The 20,697-nt window shown below is 44.7% G+C and overlaps 1 protein-coding gene across 3 annotated transcripts in view; it reads right to left on the bottom strand.

Moving 5' to 3' along the window:
- Window positions 1-20,697, bottom strand: part of CAMK1D (calcium/calmodulin dependent protein kinase ID) — a 391,598-nt gene that overhangs the window by 208,723 nt on the left and 162,178 nt on the right. For 2 of the 3 annotated variants that reach the window (XM_059711259.1, XM_059711260.1), the window contains exon 2: window positions 19,648-19,779. The exons of the other annotated variant lie outside the window; for it this stretch is intronic. In XM_059711259.1, the coding sequence (XP_059567242.1) occupies window positions 19,648-19,779 (132 nt within the window). The remainder of the gene's footprint in view (window positions 1-19,647; window positions 19,780-20,697) is intronic. 3 annotated transcript variants of the gene reach the window in all.

A 20,697-nucleotide genomic window follows, 5' to 3' on the forward strand; every position in this document is an offset into this window, starting at 1 on the left:
ATGCCAGTGGTCAAATTTCTCCAGGTAAAATAACACCAGTCACTCTGGCTCTCCTCCCAGAACCCAATTTCCAACCTATGGCCATCCTGTGGCTCCCGTGGAATCTCCCCGAGAACTCTCCCATCATTCTCAGGTGGCACCTGACAACAGGACACGGGGGTTCCATGACTCGCTGTCTGGTGGAATTCTGGTGGGTCTTAAGTGATACATTTAGTTATGATCTACATTCTATTTTTCATGTACAAAGTGAAACCTGAACTGGTTAACAAGCCTAGTTTGAACAGTAAGGCTTCGGCATACAAAGTACAACTCCCACTGTCATGTGAAACACTGTTCTCAGAGGAGTTCATCTGTAGCTAATTCAACACTTTCAGAGTCACACCAAATACTGTGGCTGGGAGACAAGCTGCCAGCCCCAGCAAGGTCCAGTCTTTCATTGTTTAAATGTATATTTTAGTTTAGCCTAGATTTCCAATTCAGATATGTCTATTAAATTACTTACAGATCATGTTGACAAGAAAACTGTAGCCATAAGAATTATCTAGAGACAAGAGGTCTGGCTCACACAGCCAGGTTTGTATGACTAAACCTTCAAGATACCCCTCCCTGGGGAATCCTGGCTTTGCCCAAAGACCCAATGAAGTCTCACAGGTCAATCTTTGTCTCCTCAGAAGAGATGGGTTCATTGAATTTTCTGCTCAGGGAGAAAATGTCCAAAAAGACACAGAGAAAGAGCTCAGAGAAGGCACGTTTTGAATGATTCCCCCAGAGCAAGGGGACAAGGAAGGTTTTAGGCCCCTTTGAAACTCAAAGTCATTCCCTGTACTTCTGACTTATTGGTGGGAACTATGGGAAAGCATCTGAAGAACAAGACCCAGTCACTGCCTTAAGGAGGCAGGCCAGGGTCGCATGATAACGATAGCAATTTAGAGAATGAAGAGAGATTATGGCTGGACTGGTTATGAAAGGTTTTATATTTGAGTAACTAGAGATAGCCTTGAAAGATGAATATGATTTTTGACAAGTAGAGAGAGAAAAAGGTTAAGGGGACTATAAAACTACCAAAATGAAGAGATGAACATGGGAAACAGGGTATATTGAGAGAGCAGACAAGAGTTCTTGTTTGCTCCAATGCAAAGCATTGGATGTGTCATGAAAAACACAACAAGAAACAGAATGACACCCAATATGGAGGTTTTGAATGTGAACTAAATGGTTTTACCAGTGGAGAGTCATTCTTTAATTGACAGAGTGAGTTGATCAAAGGACATTATAAGGTTAGTTGGTGTTAGCGACACAGAAGAGGTTAGAAGAGGTAGAGCGCGAAGGCTGCTGCAACTGTCCAGGTGTCAGGCGATGAGGGCCCAGCACAGGAATGCACAGAAGAAGAGAAAGATACTATACAGAGACCCAGGAGGCGGGCCCAGGAAAGGGGTGCTTCAGCTTCTCTCATCTTCAGCCACAATGCTGTGCCCTGTTCATACCATCTTCCCAGAACTCCTCACTCTACCATACCCACCTGGCCATCTTATGCTGTTCACAAGATAGTGGCCCAGTGAAAGTCCATTTCCCAGGGTTGGTGCCCCCTTCCTGGCTCTCAGATCATCCAGCACTTATTGAAGGACTATGGTCTTCTGGTCTCAACCAAATGGAAGTCCCATGTCTCATCCGTCTTTGTATCCCCCAAATGCACACTGTGCATATGCATATCAGAAAGACAACCGTCAATAGAGTGTGGTGGTTTGAATTCTGATCTTTAGAGTTGGACCTAACTAGTTCAAATCCAGTCTTAGCCACTTACCACCTGGGTGGTCTTGGGAAAGTTGCCTAATCTGTGTGACATTTCGGTATTTCATCTGTTAAATGTGGGTGATCACAATACCTTCCTCAGAGTAGCTGTGAGGATATAAGATAATGAACATACAGGAACTGGCCACAGGAGTTGCTCAATCAGTACTGACTAATACTGCTATTGGCATCCAATAATAACTTGTTAAATGGATGGAGAGATGCATGAACAAATGGACAGATGGAGATTTCATCTTTCTTTCCATCAAAGGGAAACTACTTTGAAAAGGCTATGATGTCTGGCAAACCAAAATTAACTGATGACCTTTGAGGAAACAGCATTAGTACCATGGTTGGGCAGAAGCCATTTGTTCAATGAGTCTGTGAGGAAGTACAGCAGTAGATGTAGGAACACCATTTAAAGAAGTTTAGTAGTGAAAGAAGGCAAGAGGGAGAAAAGAAGGGAAGAAAAAGGAAGGAAGGAAGGAAGGAAGGAAGGAAGGAAGGAAGGAAGGAAGGAAGGAAGGAAGGAAGGGAGGGAGGGAGGGAGGGAGGGAGGGAGGGAGGGAGGGAGGGAGGGAGGGAGGGAGGGAGGGAGGGAGGGAGGGAAAACAAGGGCGTTCTGAAATCATCAAAATCTATGGGGTGAAAACCACTGTTCTAAAAGTTGAAAACTTCACAGGATGACTCCTCCCACTATATATACTGCCTATAATATTGTGTTTGCTTCGTTCAGTCCTTCTTAAAAATAAAGGCTATAATTATGACCTACCAGCATTTTGTCCTAATGTGTGTAATGCATCTAGACACTGCTAACCACAATACACCATCACCATGTTCAGCCTCTTCATCTGTGTCCATGTAAATCAGCCTTGCATAGTGGGAAAAACTACCCATTTCCATCACGCCCTCACTCTCCTACCTCACCCCACAACAGGGCCCCAGCACATGCTCACCTGCAGGCATCACTAACTACAAGTACTGTACCGTCTTCTATTTCAGTGCTACAGGCCTGCAGCCTGATTGTCTTCAGGCCCAGCCTCATTTCTCTCAGGCCTCTGGGGTCATATTAATTAATTCTGTCATTAGATATCCTGTTGGAGGAACAAAAGATATTCACATGTGTGGCACGATGTCCTGCCATGTTCTCTGCCGCTCTATTTCTTAGCCACTTACTTTCCCGTCACTCAGACTTGAAATCTCACTTTCCTCACTTCTTACCTCCCAGAAGTTGCAGAGTTTCACTGAGTCGTCTTCTTTGATCACTGGGGTGGTTTTGGGCTCCTCCCTTCTGGCCAGGAATTTCACAATCAGGTGGTCTCTCAGTGTGTATTCTGAATGGTTCTAATCTGCCTTCACCTTGCACCCACCCCAGCAGTCATCCTTCTCTTTCCAACATTACTTCCCAACACTCCTCCATACAACATTCTTCACCCAGCTGCCTCGCAGATAAAGTCAAGCCCTTCAGCCTCACAGGTAAGCACCTCTGTGCTCTGACCCATCTTCCCAGCTCCTTCTCACTCACATCTTCTCAAACATTCCAGCCAGGCCAAACTCAGCTCCCACTTTTCATCTATTTCTGTCTATAATTATTCAAGCTGTTCCATCCATGGAGATATTTCCCCTTCCCCTTGCCTCCATCCCAGAAAAGCCGACCTACCCCTCCTTCAAGGTCACTCCAATGCCACCTTCTTCTGACTCACCCAGTGGCCAGGGTTGGCTCCTCTACTGAACCTCTCTGCCAAGCATCTGCACCACCCTAAAGATGTGCAGGCCACCTTTATGCACACTTGTTGGGTGTTCTGGGAAGGCCCCCTGCCCAGTGATCAACCCTTAAAGTGTGAACAGGGTTTTAGTCATTTTGAAAGTGTGAATACAGTCATCAACAAGGTTCAAGAAATAAATGAATCTATTAATTCAGCTCAAAAGACTGCCAGCTTCTTTCCAGAAGGCAGTTTAGTCCTTGAAGCTTTAGAGCCATTAGTAAATATTGTCTTTTCATATTTAAAATTCTGGAGAAGCTGCAGACAGGAGAGGTAAACCTTAACCAGAATTATTTTAAACAATAGGGGTTTGTCTGCGGTATGCCTTTCACACATTTCCCACTGCAGTCCACATTTTAAAAGAGAGCATTACGTGTCCCATCCAAGAAGAACTGACAACAAAGCTGGAAATTCTAGGCCAATTCCATTTGGGATTTAACATATTATATTGAAACTATTCTTTTTTAAGTTTTTAGTTTTTAGTGCCAATTTCCATCTTTAAAATGAGTACAAATTGGCCACTCTCAAAAAACTTTGTTAGTAATCATGTACTTCTGTTTTTTTTTAAATGCTTGAATATTCTATTCACTCATGGAAATAAAGTATTCTGATTTTTTTAAGAGGGAGGAGAATACATATTATGTTCCTCATTCTTTCCTCCTATGAAACTGTATAATTCAACTCAACGAAAACATATGAAGCTCCTACTATGTCACAGGGACTTTGCCAGGCACTAGAAATACCCTGGGAGCTAAAATCCCTCTCTTCAAGGAGCTTTCAATGCCATGGGAAAGGAAACAAGTGTGACAAGGGAGCAAAACGCCACATGCTGCTGGAGCACAGAAGGGGCAGTTAAATCAGCTTGGTTTCCAAAGGAAAGTTTCTTAGAACAGTGCTTCTCAGGGGGCATGTGCGCACACGAGTGATTCGCATATCCTGATTCAGAGGGTCCCAGGTGGGGCCCGAGAGTCTATATGTCTAACATGCTCCTTGGAGATGCTGATGCTGCTGGTTTGAGCAGCAGAGGGTCCAGAAGACTGGACCCCAACGGAGAACAGACCAATGCGGGGGAAGTGCTCTCCAGGCTGAGGAGGCATGAACACAGCCAGAAGAAGACCACAGCAACCACTCCTTTCCTAGTGTATCTTAAGTCGGAGAGAATAAATAAATAAAGGCTAGGAAAATATCAACAATCTTGGAAGTGAGATGCAACCTTCTTAAGCAGATTTAAGAGCTCTCCAATTCAGAGTAATTAGAAAAAGACAAATCTAAATTATTTAGAAGTTCGAGCAATAAAATATTTTTAAATGGAGTTGACTTATTTCAAGTACTTATAGACTGTTGAACCTACAGCAACCTAGATTACCACCACATCTATTTAGATGAAAAGGTAATTACTACTGATATTTAGCACACTCATTTCAAGAACTTTAAAATATTCATTTTCCTGGTAGGTTTTCAAAGTACCTTCATTCCTGCTTTTTATTCTATCATATGCTCACCATACATTTTCTCAGAGTATTAGAAAAGATAAATTTCAACTCAATCTGAATCCTGAGTAAACCCAGTTCAAAATAACAGGATTTTATATAATAAATATATAGTAGATTATATCATTCAAAAAAGATACAATGAAAAAAATCTAAATGATATATTGATATTATGTGTTATTTCATTTTAAAAATATGTTTTATCCAAGTGAATGCAGCTCATTACCACAAAAGGAGATTAAATGTCCACACTAATTGAACTCTTGAGTAATACAGGAGCCTGAAATACCATATGCTCTGCAAAGTCTCATTGCCATTTATTCACCCGATCCAGCAACAATACTGTGAATATTTCAGGCATAATTCTTGCATAAATAGTTTATTCAGAACAAAGTTTCACTCAGAAGTTTGTACTATGCTTCTTGACATTGGTCATTATAAAGAAAATAAAAACTCATTCAAAACTTTTTTAATGAAGGATATTATCTTTTTGGGAAAGTTACATTGGATAATAATAAACTTAATAATAACTTAATAAGAATTGTTCCCAAACTGTCTAAATGAGCTATAGCATCTATGTCTGCATAATGAAATACTGTGTCACTTAATTAAATTGTTAGGGGCAGAAATAGAATATTGCAGACTAGCTATTAATTATAAGAAATATTAATCATATTCTGTTAACCATGATTGTTTTGTTCTAATTAAAGAAACCACATTCTAACCTAGCTGGGAGTTGTACACCAGGAACCTGGATGTGGCCCATCCTCCTCATAGGAGAGCTACCTATTATCATGGAAAGATTAACAACCTTATTGCCCAAACAATGGAGTCCCCACCTGCCCCCAGCCCGCATTGCCTGTAATCTGTAACCATCATATCCATTTTTATTCCTTTTGCCTATTCCCTCATGCAATCTTTGTCCTACCCAATATAAGCAGCTGGCTTATGGGAGGGTGAGAGCAGATTTTCTTGGATAAGTTGCTGCTCCCCCATACTGCCAGCATTATTGGAATAAATGCTCATATATGATTTAACCCTGTCTCTGCTTATCTGGCTCAAGTAGTGACAGGCAGCCCAGACCCAATGGTTGTCCAATTTAAAAATGACTATCCTATCTAATAATAGACAAACATGGTAATTAACCATATCTCAGCTATGCTTCCCATTGGGTAATCAGGGTGATATGCAAATTAACTGCCAACCAAGATGGCGGCTGGCAGCCACACAGCTGAAGCGAACATGAGGCTTTGTTGCCCCGGCGATGGAGGAAGCCAAGGTTCCCTGCCTGCCGTGGCCCAGCTCTGAGCTCCGGATGCAACAATGTTGCAATTATAGAAGCTAAACAAACCCCAGATACCTGCTTTCAGCCAGCCGGCCTCAGAGCTGGAGCCGCAAAAAAATATCAATTACAGAAGGTAAATAAATCCCAGAATAAAAAAGAAAAAAGAAAAAAAAGAGAAACTGGGAGCTTCAGTTGCAGGCTTGGCCAGCCTGAAAACAGCCCTCAACCCCTCATCCAGGCTGGCCAGGCACCCCAGTGGGGACCCCCAACCTGAAGGGGGTGCAGGCAGCCTGAAAACAGCCATCAGCCCCTCATCCAGGCTGGCCAGGCACCCCAGTGGGGACCCCCACCCTGAAGGTGGTGCGGACAGCCTGAAAACAGCCCTCAGCCCCTCATCCAGGCTGGCCAGGCACCCACAAATGAATTTGCCTCCTAAGTTTTAATGTTATATGAGATGTCACTAACCCTGGACCCAAGACCTGAGGCACTACACTACATCTGGCCTCTGCATCCTTTGGGACCACGTTCCCAGTGGCTGTATCAAGTTGCTTTGTCCTGGAGGGAGTCCTACTAGGATTAAACAAATAAACAAAGGAACACAACACCCCAGGCTTCACAGTTAGGGAATTCAGGTCTGGATTCCCAAAAGAAACCAACTTAACTTGACACAGGGAAGCTTTCATTTTAAAGAAATGGTCACATTATCCCTTTGTTCCCCAGCAAGGAAACTCACTAGAAAGACTATCTAATGCTTGCGTGAAAACTTCTTTCTGTAAGTTTACTTTCTGTGGCTTCTTGAACAGGTGGGTTTATTTTGCAAATGGTACATTTTCTGGGCAGTCACCTCAGGATGACCCAATGTCCCTCAAACCCACCCTGATGTCCCTGGGAGTACATGAGAAGGTGGCCCTTTCTTTGTTTCTAGAATATCCTGGGAAGGTGCAGAGAATCATACAGAGCCAAGGAGGAACAGGAGCAGCTCGGGGTCCAGCACACCTCCCCTGCCAGGAGCAGCTTGGGGTCCAGCACACCTCCCTGCCACAGCTGGGTGCAGAGAGTGCACAACGTCTTCCTGGATTATGTCCTCTCCCCAGAGTAGCACTTCCCCATATTTTCCAAATTATCTCACAGTTGATAGCTGGTTTCTCCCTACTGCACCTCTGAAAAGTGGTATCTCCACTCTATTGCCAAGACACTGGCACAAGGACCAGCATCATCAGAGGCAGCTGAAATGGGAATGAGCATTCCCGAGTTTGCCTTTAATATGAGCTCTGAGTGAGGCTGTCCTCCGAGTTCCTTTCCAGTGAAGCCAGAGAACTGGAGACATGATAACAATCACAGCCTGCAGCAATACTACATCCGCAGGACAAAGGGGGGAAAGAACAGCATATCTAATTGAAATCACCAGGGGAATTTCAGAAACCAGACTCACTATCCCATCCTGGAATCTGGCCAACCTACCAGGCAGAGTCTTTTCTCCCTGCCACACACGGAAGAGTAATTTTCTTGCATTCTCCTGAGAGAACTGTATAGGCGAGCCAATCTGGTTATGTGGACAGAATCCTGAACTGGGAGGCCAGGAACCGCATGTCTGCCACAGCTAGTTCTGCGGCTTCAGGCCAGTCACTTAACCTCTCTGCACATGTTTCTTCATCTGCAAGTCAAGAGAGCTGGACCAAGATCCCTAAGTTCCTGTTCTAACGCTCTGTGACTCTGTTAGGGATGCAGACAGTAAGACCAGAACAGAAGAAGTTGTCATGGTTTTTTTCAACAAGAAAAACAGTAAAGCTGACAGATCCTTGACAACCCTGCAGCTACACTGGGTATTATCACTGGTTCTCTAGCCACAGGATGAAGGCCAGCCACCTCACTGCTGCTGGCACTATACACTCTGCCAGCAGGGCTTCCTTGGGCCCCAACAGGGCACCCTACAAGGAGGAAATACTTGTGTGACTGACTTCCGGGAAGCCTGACAAGATGTCCCTGGTACACATAATCTACTTACATAAAAACCCTGGGTGGTATTCATCACGACCAGACAAGAACCACAACCAAGCGGAAGGAAGTCAGTCCTGCAGGGGTTGTCTTGGCAACGGCTGTGCCCTCCCCCGAGCTGTTTCCCGGAGCTGTTTCCTGTAAGGGCGGAGTTTGAGGCAGGAAACATGGAAGCATGGAAGCTTGGGAGCATGGAAGCAGATCTTTATAAAGTGTGCTGCGCCAGCACAGCCAAGGGTGAACCTGAGTGGGAGCGGCTGAAAAGCTTAGAAAAGACAGACAAGAGAATGAAAACCGGGTGTCCGTGGGATGCTGCTTCTCTGAGAGACAGTGACCATGCCCACAGCCATGCCTTTAGTTTATAGCAGATGCTACGAGGCAAAGTAGGGGCGTGACCAAGATGTTTACAACATTCTCCTGGGTTTCAATCCTACTCAACTACATGCACCTGAACTCTATCAAGCCCACATCACTCAGGCACATGGGGCCACGTGTTTGGACCATAGGTTCAAGCTTACAACTACAGCTGTTGGCTATAATTGTGCTGGGAGGGCCCTGCCCTCCAAGCTGGGATTTGCACGTGGCAATGAGAGGACTGTGCCCTCTCATCAGTCCAAGGCTTGAACCTGTCCAAAACACTGTAGCAGCTCCCCATGATAAAGTTTTAATTCTGTTTCTTTGTTACTAATGTTGTGGCCCCACCCCTAACAAAGAAACAATTTCCAGAGGATGTGGCCCAGGAATCAGGATTTTAAAAAGATTCCCAGGTGATTCTAATGTGCAGCCAAGGTTGAGAACTACTGCTATAAATAATATTAAAAATATGTCTAAACGTGCAATTCTTGGTCCAAAAAATGAGCATGTTCAAAAATTAAACGAAGAAAATTTGGATATGCTCGATGGAGATTTTCACACATATTTGAGTGATGATTCCATTGATTCCACAGATGATGCTAAGAAGGAAAATTTTCCCATCGAATTTCTTAATAGTATTACTCCTTCGGGAAGGCGGTGTCATAAATCAAAATTGAAAGTGGGTGCAATCATCGTGCTATTCAGAAATCTCAATAATAAATGGGGACTTTGTAATGGTACCAGATTTATTATCAAAAGATTACGACCTAACATTATCGAAGCTGAAGTATTAACAGGATCTGCAGAGGGAGAGGCTGTTCTGATTCCAAGAATTAATTTGTCCCCATCTGACACTGGCCTCCCATTTAAATTGATTTGATGACGGTTTCCCATGATGCCAGCATTTGTGATGACTATTAATAAATCACAAGGACAAACTCTAGACAAAGTAGGTAATATTCCTACCTGAACCCGTTTTTGCACATGGTCAGTTACATGTTGCTTTCTCTCAAGTTTGAAGAGCATGTGATGTTACAGTTAAAGTTCTAAGTACTTCATCACAAGGGAACTTAGTCAAGCACTCTGAAAGTGTTTTCACTCTTCATGTGGTGTACAGGGAGATATTAGAATAAGTTTAATCATTTTATCAGTCATTGTTTGCATCACTGTTGTTTTTATATCATGTTTTTGCTGTTTTAATATCATGTTTTTGTCGTTTTTATATCATGCCTCTGTTGTTATATCGTTTTGTTACTGTTTATTTATTAATAAGTTTATATATTATTTTCATATATATTTTACTAATTTCCTTTCATCTCTCACACCTCTATTATAGAGAAAGGGCAAATAGCAATATTAAAATATCTCTGCTAATTAATTCCCTTTTAAAAAATATATATTTTATTGGTTTTTTACAGAGTGGAAGGGAGAGGAATAGAGAGTTAGAAACATTGATGAAAGAGAAACATCGATCAGCTGCCTCCTGCACACTCCCCACTGGGGATGTGCCCACAACCAAGGTACATGCCCTTGACTGGAATTGAACCTGGGACCCTTGAGTCTGCAGGCCGATGCTCTATCCACTGAGCCAAACCGGTTAGGGCAATTATTTCCCTTTTAATGTGCATGAATTTCGTGCACCAGGCTACTAGTCTATAATAATAAAAGTGTAATATGCAAATTGACCAAACGACTGAACAGCAGAACCACCCTCTGGATGATCACACTATGACATGCACTGGCGCCAGGCCAGACAAGGTGGGTATTATGTGATTGGGGGGGGGGGGGCGCCATGACCTCACAATTGCCCCAAAGAGGGAGTCCCAGGCCACCAACTGGTGGGGCGATTGATTGGAGGGTGGGGGGGTTCCACGATTGCCCCAAAGAGGAGGCCCAGGCTACCCAGCTGGCAGTGCTGTGGTGGGTGGGCAGGGCCTCTCTCTGCAGAGCCATTGATTGTGGAGCCCCATGATCGATCCCCGCACAGAGGGAGGCCCAGGCCACCCATTGGCAGCCACAGAGGGAGGCCCAGACCACCCAGCTGGTTGCACTGTGGTGGGTGGGTGAGTCAGATGAAAACTTAGGCAGGCTGGTTCTCAGGTCATCACCACTATTTTACAATGCCTCTCTAAAGGCATCATACAACAGACAATTAGATTGAACTTTTACAATTAATGAGCACCCCGAAGTGCAGTGGGCTTTGCCTGCATCAAGACTACGTGGCTCTGTCTTAATGGGACAACATGGAGTCATCAGAGAGTACACATCATTAGAAAAGACAGGCCTGGCTCTGACTTCCTGCTCTACCTGTTACTACTTATGTGGCCTTTGAAGATTTCTTACTTAAGTCACAGTTCCTCATCTGTAAAATCTCTCTCTCTATATATAAAACCCTAATATGCAAATAGACCAAACGGCAGAACAACCGAACGACCAGTTGCTTTGACATGTGCTGACCACCAGGGAGCATGTGCAGAACATGGCAGGCATCAGCTGCAGCAGGATGGTGAAGCAGGTGAGTGGGGGCGCCAGACCAAGGTGGGGTGCTGGTCACTGTCATTGGGGCAAGCCTCTGGTAGTTACTGAAAATTCTTTGCTCCCGCACTCTGTGGTCCTGCCCAGCACTCACACCTGCTGCTGGTGCCAGAGCTGCCACTTGCACTCACTGCAGGCACTGGGCACTGGCCCCAATTGCTCAGCGCCGTCAGCAGGTGTGAGCTGTGGCTGCCGGCCCTAATCGTCCCTCAGGGCTTCTCCACCTCCCCCTGCTCCTGAGGGGCGGTCAGGGCCAGCAGCTGCCTCTTGCACCCACTGCCCGGCACCGGTCCCGATCTCTCGGTGCCATCAGCTGGTGCAAGCAGCAGCTGCTGGCCCCAATCACCCCTGAGGGCTTCTCCACCTCCCCCTGCACCTGAGGGGCAATCAGGGAAGCAGCCACCACTCACACCTGCTGACAGTGCAGGTCCCACTCGCATCTGTTGCTGGTGCCAGCCCCAATAGCTTCACACCATCAGTGGGTGCTAGTGGGGCCAATATGGTCAGCACATGGGAACAGCAGCGGTGGGAGTGGGGCTGCTGGCAGACAGGAGACCAGGGCTGAGGCAGGAGGGGCCAGGCAGGGGCTTGGAGGATGGGTCGAGACCCACCCCTATGCCCACTGCAGCCTTGCAGCTCCCAGGCCCTTTCAAGGTGCACGAATTTGTACACTGGGCCCCTAGTGTGGATAATAATATCCACTCCATAGCTTTACTGTGAAGATTAATAAAATAATGCTTGCAGAAGTCCCAGTGACAGTATCTGTACTTAAAATCTCAAAGGACAGATAAAAATCGCTATAGGTTTCTGGTGACTAAGTTGGGACAAAAGACTGAATTCTGATTTTAAGGTTATGCCTATCAATTTACCTAATTGGCAGCTATTTCAGCTAATCTATTAATATCTACCGACATCTATCTCTTATTATTCATTGGGAGTCATATGATTCCTATCATTGTTCTAAGATTGTCCAAAGTTCCAACAGTGTTCTGTAATGTAGGGAGGCTGGGCACCCTAATGGGAGGGAGGCTAAGCACCCTCTCGAAAGGGGAGGCTGGGCACTCTAACGGAGGGAGAACCCTCTGCAAATGAGAAGCTCTCTGCCCCCTCCCGGCTCCATCACTCACCCAAACAACACATTCTGTGCCTCTGTTTCTCCTTCCATAAAATGGAGACCAGTTTCTGTTCCTACCTCTCCCACAGAGAGAGTATGATGAGAGTGGCAATGCCTAACATTTGCATAGCGCCTAACATGAACACTTTAAAGGTTTTTCATATGCCTTCTTATCTTATTTAGGTAATGAGCAGATTTTTGACAATGTGAGGACATATTTAGTAAATTAAGCAAAAAGAATTTTTTGATCTTCATTGGAAAGATCTAAAAAAAACCTGAAATGTATTTAAAATATGTGTATGTGTATAATATATGCACATATGTACGTGTGTGTATTTAGCACATCAGTTCTGTAGCCTTCACAAAAATAAAAACACATCTATCACAAGACTGTATTTGTTTACAAATATCTTTACATGTATTTGCATTCCCCAGTGATACCTACCACAGGTCTGAATCACATAGTCAACACCAATTTTAAAGTATTTATGAAAGAAAAATGAAAATGGCTAAAAATAAATCTCATTTATCAAATTCCATACAACTACTATTTTAGAAATGATTCCTTTAATTGTATATTTCCTAAAAACTTCAGACCAGTCACCTAAGATTCTGGTCTCGGAGATTTTAAGCTGACTTGGGGGGGGAGGGGGGAGGGCGCAGGCAGTTAGTTGCACAGCTTTAAAATTGTAACTGTTTGAACCACCCAAATGATAATCCTGGACTTCCGGTTTGTAAAATAAAATTTATTCATCAATTTACATAGTTTAAACTAGATAATGAGTCATAAGTAAAATTTCACTGAAATCATTTATCTACCCATATTAGTAATGCCAAAACCATGTAGAAATTAAAATTGACACAACCTAAAGTTTAACAGAGAAAAGTCAGAAACATTTATATTTATTTATTTATTTTAAATATTTATTTCTTTTTCTGTATTTGCCACCTAGTTGATCTCAGGACTCCCTATACTTAATCTTTCATGTGTGATCCTCCAATCTAAGCTATTCTGATTTTTTAGGAATATTAGGCTATAAGATAGATATAAATTTTTGCTGGAATCATTTAAGTGAAATTTGTATAAATCATTAGCTAAGTAAGTTTATAGAAGGGGAAAACATTTGCCAAGATATATTATTGGAGGAATTTAAACTACCAACTAATCCACACGACGGCTAAACTCCCAAACACATAGGCAGATTAGGAGACAGAGAGATAGCACATGGAAATAAGCATGCAAATAGCTGGCACTCTTTCTAGAAGTGTGATGAAACACTGTTTCTTCAACTACCCTACCTACAGAGGCATATATATAGCATAAAAGGTGGTACGAACAGCCAGACTAGACTCAAGTCCGCTCTGTTGCCATGGGAGAATCGTCTTCCCCTCACACATGCCTCCTCTTCTAGAACACCCCACACTGGCGATGAACCCACCATCCCCTGGGTCCCAGAGAGAATGGGAAGTCAGTATGGATTTCTTCTTTACACTAACACCTCTTTGCTTAGTTTGTGCCCAAGCCCAGTGCTTCTCACCTCCTTAGGACCGCTTGATCCCCTCGCCCCCCGCTCCCCCCCGGCATCCATCCTCACCATCATGCCTTCAGTGAAGTCAGGACTGGATTCAGGAAATCCATAGGCTCAGGAAGTAGACCTTGCAGCCTAGTCAGGCAGGACAGAGAGAAACTTGCTGCTATGGGGTCTCACCCAGGCAGGGATAATCAAGAGGGGAATCCTGAGAGAAGGGGCATCTCAAACTGAGGCTGAGCCTGTTGAAGCAGGCCTGAATCACCTGCTCAGGAATCAACTGTTCCTTCTGGGGGGAACAAAACTGAAAATGGGGTGGGGGGGCAGGGAAGTGAACACTAGACAGCAAAATCACACAGCAGGGGCTTATTAGAAAGGAATTTGCATTCCATCAAGAAGGTGACTTTTTGCAATGAAGGTCAAGAGGTTCAACATCAGCCATGCATTTACAGTCTCATTTCTATCATGTTGTGGGAGGCAGGACTGACACAGGGAGACACACCAACCATTTCACACTCACCACAAGATGCTTCAGAGGTTTGTGGTCATCAGACATATAAACCCACATGCCTGCTCAGGATAATTTGAACACCCCCATTTTGTAGGAAGGGATGCCCCCAAGTCTATTTTCCTCCCATTCCTGGAGTTCTGTAAGCAATGCCCAAGCAATTGATTAAGCGAATAAAAATGCACTGATTCTGAGTCTCAAATCAAATTTAAAATATTCCTGGATTATCCGCTATGGACAAAGCACCACATTAAGTCTCCTGGAAGCCCCAAGTGTAGCCTCTCTGGCTGTAAAGCTGGGCTGGCATCAGACCAATTTCATTCCTTACATCACGTGCACCATTATGGTGAAATAAACACTACCACCAAACGGTGAGCTGAACAACGTCGAGTGTACCCTTTGCCTGGCAGGGAAAGGCTCCTTACTTGGGAGTCAGATCCACAGGGCTCCCAGAATTAGAGGTAGGGGGCTAAGGAGGAGGAAGCACACCAAATAAGGAAGACTCTGAGGTCAGGTCTCCCGGAGGGCATGTTGGCCCTTCTCTGTGGTTTAAGGCTTTCACAGTAGAGCCTGGTTCGAACAGGTTCGCCTACATGCTCCAAGCGCAGCAAGACTGTGACTTTGATCACACACACAATGACAACAGTAACCATGATCAGATAACTTACTGCATCTCTCAACCCTGTTTTACTTGAATTGCATGGGTTTTTTCTCAAAAGGAAGGAAACTTGTAGCAAGGGTTCTAGGACCATAAAATATACCTCCCTATTTGCTATTTATGGCCTTTGATCATTATTCTTCACATTTCCTGCCTGTGTCCTTAATTCCAAAACTAGCTTTCAAGACAAAAGGTCTCTGTGTTAGAACACCATCTCCTAGGCAGGGCAGATCGCTCCTTAAAAAGCTGTATTGGTGCCTGAGAAACGCGAGTATCCGCTTTACCAGCTCAGCCCTTTCAGTCTTTGAAAAGTGGTTTTGTTCACCCTGAACTGATGAATTTCTATTGAAACGTTATGTTTCTCTAACACACACAATAAACTGGCACTTGGCAGTGATTTCAACAAGTGAATGGGGCCAGGCTGCCATCAGAACAAAGCTGAGGGAGCTGAAGCAAGCCAGATTTAAATGAGTTAATCTACAGAGAATTCTTTCTCTGAAGGCTGTTAACTTAAAACAAAACGGCTGTCCTCTCCTTTGGGTGCTAAAGCTGCCTTCCCTGGTCTGCACTGAGAGAAGCACATCTGGTCTAAGAACCAGAGAACCAAGTTACTATGGCAAGAAATGCTAGGCCTCCCGAGTCCTGCTCTCACCTGGGTAAGGTGCTCGATTCATTCTCCCTCCAGAAGGCCCAGCCCCACCACACTTCCTGCCATCCATGCTGACCATGGCCACATGCAACCCTGGGCTTGGATTCAGCTACCTTCAGCAGCTCTGACCCCCTTCTGACAGTGGGCTCAGCACCTAGTCATGCTGACTTGACCAACCCCAGCACAGCCTCTGAGAGCCTTGACCCAGCCAGCGGCTGGAGCTGCTCCCTCTGATGGGATGGTGGGAATCCAGCCAACCCCCTCTATGACTGAAGTTCTCATCTAAAGGAAACATGTGTGGTGTGTTTGTGTGACCATATCTTCACACACTCCTGGACACTGAAGAACAGCTGCAGGCCTGGAGGTGAGACCAGGGTTGTACAGAGCTATCCAGCATTGATGTGGCCACGTGTTGAATCACAGGGTGGGGGGGTTGCTTTGCAAAATTTCCTATCAGTCTAGGATGGGACCTGGGCATCAGAATGTTCCAAAAAGCATCCCAGATGGTGTTAATATGCAACTAGGGCTGATGTAGAGAGAAAGAGGCAGTGACCATCAGCTGAGGCTCCCCTGTGCACCTAGATGGAGGAGAGCACACAATTTAAAAGCAGGCCCCTTTCCTGAGTAAGATCATCTCTGCAGCCTACCAGGTGACCATAAGAACAGTGTGTTGAATTTGGGTGCTATGTTTCATGTAGACAGTGCCTCTTTAACTAGTCTGAGCCTCAGTTACTCCAACTATTAGGGAAATAGCTACTCTAGATTCACTTGAGTTACTTCTCTCATCCCCCATTCTCCAGCTTTATGCATCGCCTTCTCTCTCCACCTCTCACGTAATGCAGACACAAAAACGCTATATATGTTGCCTTGAGATTTGATTTGGATAGTGTCTGCCCTCTAAGTAAATAATAGCACAGAAATGATAAGCTCTATAATTTAACTAGGGAATATGACACTGATAATGTGACAGTCCCTGACGCATAACATACTCCATTCCTGGCACCCGAGCTAACCATTCCACTGGGGAATGCTTGTGTGGAAATGCACAGATCTTGCCCTTGAGTGCCAGCCAGGCAGCAGCTCTCTGCACACAGCACCTGCTCGCCATGATGCTGCCACTCTTGATTCCCTCTGAGCTGGGTTTAGTTTCTGCTTATCAAGAAGATTCATTTTAGAACTATTTTCAGAACAAGTCTAAAGACCTCCTTAAGGGATATATTAGCTACATTACTTTAACCCAGTGAAATACATAAATCTCTCATCCTGCAATAAATTCAGCACATAGGAGGGCAAGCAGTCTCTCAGATGGGCCTACTTGGATGAAAAATAGCATGGAAATATGCAAATGACCAGGGCATATGGCAGAATGTGCAACAAAGCGGATCTCTGGAACCCTATTTACAATGATCTAGTTATCCAATCAGAAACCTGGTAGTTATTCAAGGTCCAAGCAAGGTATACAACACCCCCCACCCCCAGTCTCATCTCTCCAACCTCAGGTCTCCTGTGCCTCACCTTAAGCCCTCTGCTCCAGTCTGATGAGCTAGCTACTTGGAGCTCCCAGCACACCAGCCTGCCTCGCATCTCCTTACCTCTGTTTGGGCTGTTTGAATGCCAGCATTCAAACAACAAACAACTCAGGTTCTTTACAGATCAGATTTTTTGCTTTCAGCTGTTTACAATATGGAACTGCCTCTTATTCCACTTGTGAGTCATTTGTGGAGGCAAAATAAATAAATAAATAAATAAATAAATAAATAAATCAGTCCAGGCAAGATATCACCTTCTTATCCCCTCAGAAATGATGTATGTGTTCTGTATTCCTGAAAGAAGGTTCATGTTTCAAGATATTCCAAAAGCTGATAGTGTGAAACTATCCAAGTGAGTGACTCCCAGACCCGGGCCCTCGCTGTTTCAAGCGCCATCTCCCTGGCAGTGGTGATTATTTGAGTGAGGTACTGGGTGGAGACACTGATTACAGCAGAATGACTGTGGTGTAAACCAACATAACATATGAAGTCTACCTCCACATCCCCTGCCCATGTAGAAGAAAAATAATACTGGGAATGAATACTGACTTCCCTGGATGTGTGGCTTCTACGCCAATGAAGGAGTCACATAAACATAAAGGTAGCATCCTTGATTCCTCAGCGGGCAGCCCCAGTGCCCAAAACAGAGCTTCTAGAAGGCTCTGGGCCCAACTAGAATTTCCATTAAAATGTCCAATATCTGCAACGTGGCAGCAGCTTAATACCTAGCAGATACCCTCTTCTCCAAGTGCTGATTTCATATTGGAAAATGAGCAATTTAAATAAATGTTTCATTAACAGAGTGTTCTCCTGCTTGATGCTAATGTTATTTGTTTTCCTCAATTCTCTTCCATGGAGTCATTTCATGCAATCCTCCAAAGGACAATCTGAAACTCTTCCGGTCCCTAATAAACAATCCAGGAAACCTAGAAACCATCCAAACAACCAAAGAAATAAGTGAAAACCCTTAACTAAAGAGCTATTCAGACCCATCTGTTCCGGAACACACATCACACATGATACAGAACAGAACGAACTCTCCTAACCACCTCGGTGGCACTGGGTTTGTACTGATGGCAGCGAAGATCCTTCAAAGGGCACTGCTGGTCCCTGAGACAGAAGTGGAGGGCGGCCTATTCAGGAAGGATGTGTGGGTGTGACATTTGTTTTAAGGCCCTACAAGGCTTGCTCCCATTCTGTCTTGCCTATCTGGACAGGATTCTTGCTTGATGCTGGTTCCAAACCCAAAAAATTTCAAGGATAATTCTAACATGTTTTATTAATAGAAGTTATTTAAAAATTTCATAGCACAGGGTTCAGAGACACTCCAAACAGGCAAACGCAAATAAGGGTTTGTTCCCCCAAACTTTGTGAGACACAGAATGGCTTGATCATGATGGACACCACATTAGTGAAAGGTCATCTTTTGGGCGGGTCCAGTCACTTTGGGATGGTTCTGTGTGTGCCGTTATACTAAAGGTGAGATCTTGATTTGGTTCTATTCCACACGGGGAACAAAAGTAAAACTCAATGAAGAGGTGAAGCACTTCAATTGTAAATTGTATGGAACTTTCTGGGTGCCATGTGTGTGGCGGAAAGTGCAAGACCCATGAAAGAGTGTGGAAATAACACTGGTGGGGCTGGCACTCCAGGCTCTGCAAGGCACTGAACAAATTAACCTCTGAGCTTCATCTCCTTATTATAAAATAAAGCAACAATGATAACACTGGCGGCAGTGGTGGTGGCAGCTACCCTTTACTGAGTACTTAGTATAGCAGGTGTTATTGGAAGCGCTTTACAAACACTTGTGAAGCACCACCTCACTTCATCCTGAACCATATGTAGGGAGATGTTATCAACTTCATTTCACAGAGGAGGCTCAGAGCCCACTAACTGGCCCAAGGTCACCTGCTAGTGCAGTGGTTCGCAACCTTGGCTGCACATTAGAATCACCGGGGAATCTTTTTAAAATCCTGATTTCTGGGCCTCATCCTCCAGAAATCCTGTTTCTTTGTTATGGGGTGGGAACACAACATTAGTAACAAAGAAATAGAACTTCCGGAGGATGAGGCCCAGAAATCAGGATTTTAAAAAGATTCCCAGGTGATTCTAATGTGCAGCCAAGGTTGAGAACCACTACGCTAGAGTAGGTGTCAGGGTCTCAGTTCAAAACCAAGTCTACTTGACTGCTGTGATCTTAGGGAAAAAATAACCACCGCAAATGACTGCTGCAAATGATAGAATACATACAATGTATAGTTGAAAATGTCCCTGAAAGAAAGCACTACGTCAGCCTCAGTCGTCACTGACAGAGCCCACCTCTCCCTGCAGCCAGGTCTGTCGCCCTCTTTGAACTCTGGGAGGCCAGTGCCCACAGCCTCCTCCCTCCTTGAATTAGGGATGGATAATCCCAAGGCAGCGGGAGAAGAAGGCGTGCCTCTTGGACTTACTTTCTGAGCACGGCTATCTCATTCTCTATGCTGCTTTCTTTGCCCTTCAGCGCCTTCTTAGGAATGCACTTCACCGCAAAGAGCTTTCCAGTTGCTTTCTCTTCGGCTAAAACCACTTCAGAAAATGCCCCACTGTGAAGAAAGAGGGAGAAAAAGAGTGGTTTAGTTCAGGATTTAGGAGTTCCAAAGGCTCCTCTAATCCCACTGCCAAAGTCTGAGCAATAACAGCGATGCAAATGACCACCGGCATTGCTATACTTTATTACCCAGCGTCACTTACGACTAAACTTCTATGCAAGGAATTACACACACAAATGTGCCCTCATGCAGAGGGACATGTGGGTGTCCTCATGGGTTAGGCTGCCTCCCGGTGCCACTTGCTACCATGCAGAACGTCATGTAGCAGCGACTTGGGAGCAAACAGAGAAGCTTCCAGCAAGATTTCCTACCGAGAAAGATGGTGTCCATCTGAAGCTGTCGGCACCCCCACACCCAAGTAGACCAGTATGACTATACTAAAATTTCTAGATTCTTCTCAGGCCCTTCCATCCCAAGAAAATTTCAGAGTACTTCACAAACATTTAATAAATTTTTGCAGACAGGTAAGGATGTGACTAAAGTGGAGTTAGTGCCACACGTGTTATCGCCACGGGGTTAATTAATTGGTAGGGAGTGGCATGCAAGTCTTCTATAAGCATCTTGTTTCTTTATTAAACCAACCAAACAAAGATGCAAATGATGCCCTGAGTGAGATAGACTTTCCTGCCTAAAAATATAAATTTAACTCTGTAAGGGCAGAGCAACAAGCTGAAAACATAACCAAGACTTGAGGCCAGACAGCCCATTTCTCCGGAGAGGTCCCCTGTGGTCAGTGAACCCCAGAGCCAGTGCCTCCCTGGCTGCCTTGCCCCCTCCCTGTATTTGCCAGCAGCAGCCTGGATGATGCGCTTAGGTTGGGGGGCAGAACACCCCCAATGAGTCCTCCAGTGTTCACTCCAGATCTCAGTATCGTGGACCTGTGCACACAGGTCAAAGAAAACCACAAGCCTC

The sequence above is a fragment of the Myotis daubentonii genome, chromosome 1 (assembly GCF_963259705.1).
Source record: "Myotis daubentonii chromosome 1, mMyoDau2.1, whole genome shotgun sequence".
NCBI lineage: Eukaryota > Metazoa > Chordata > Mammalia > Chiroptera > Vespertilionidae > Myotis > Myotis daubentonii.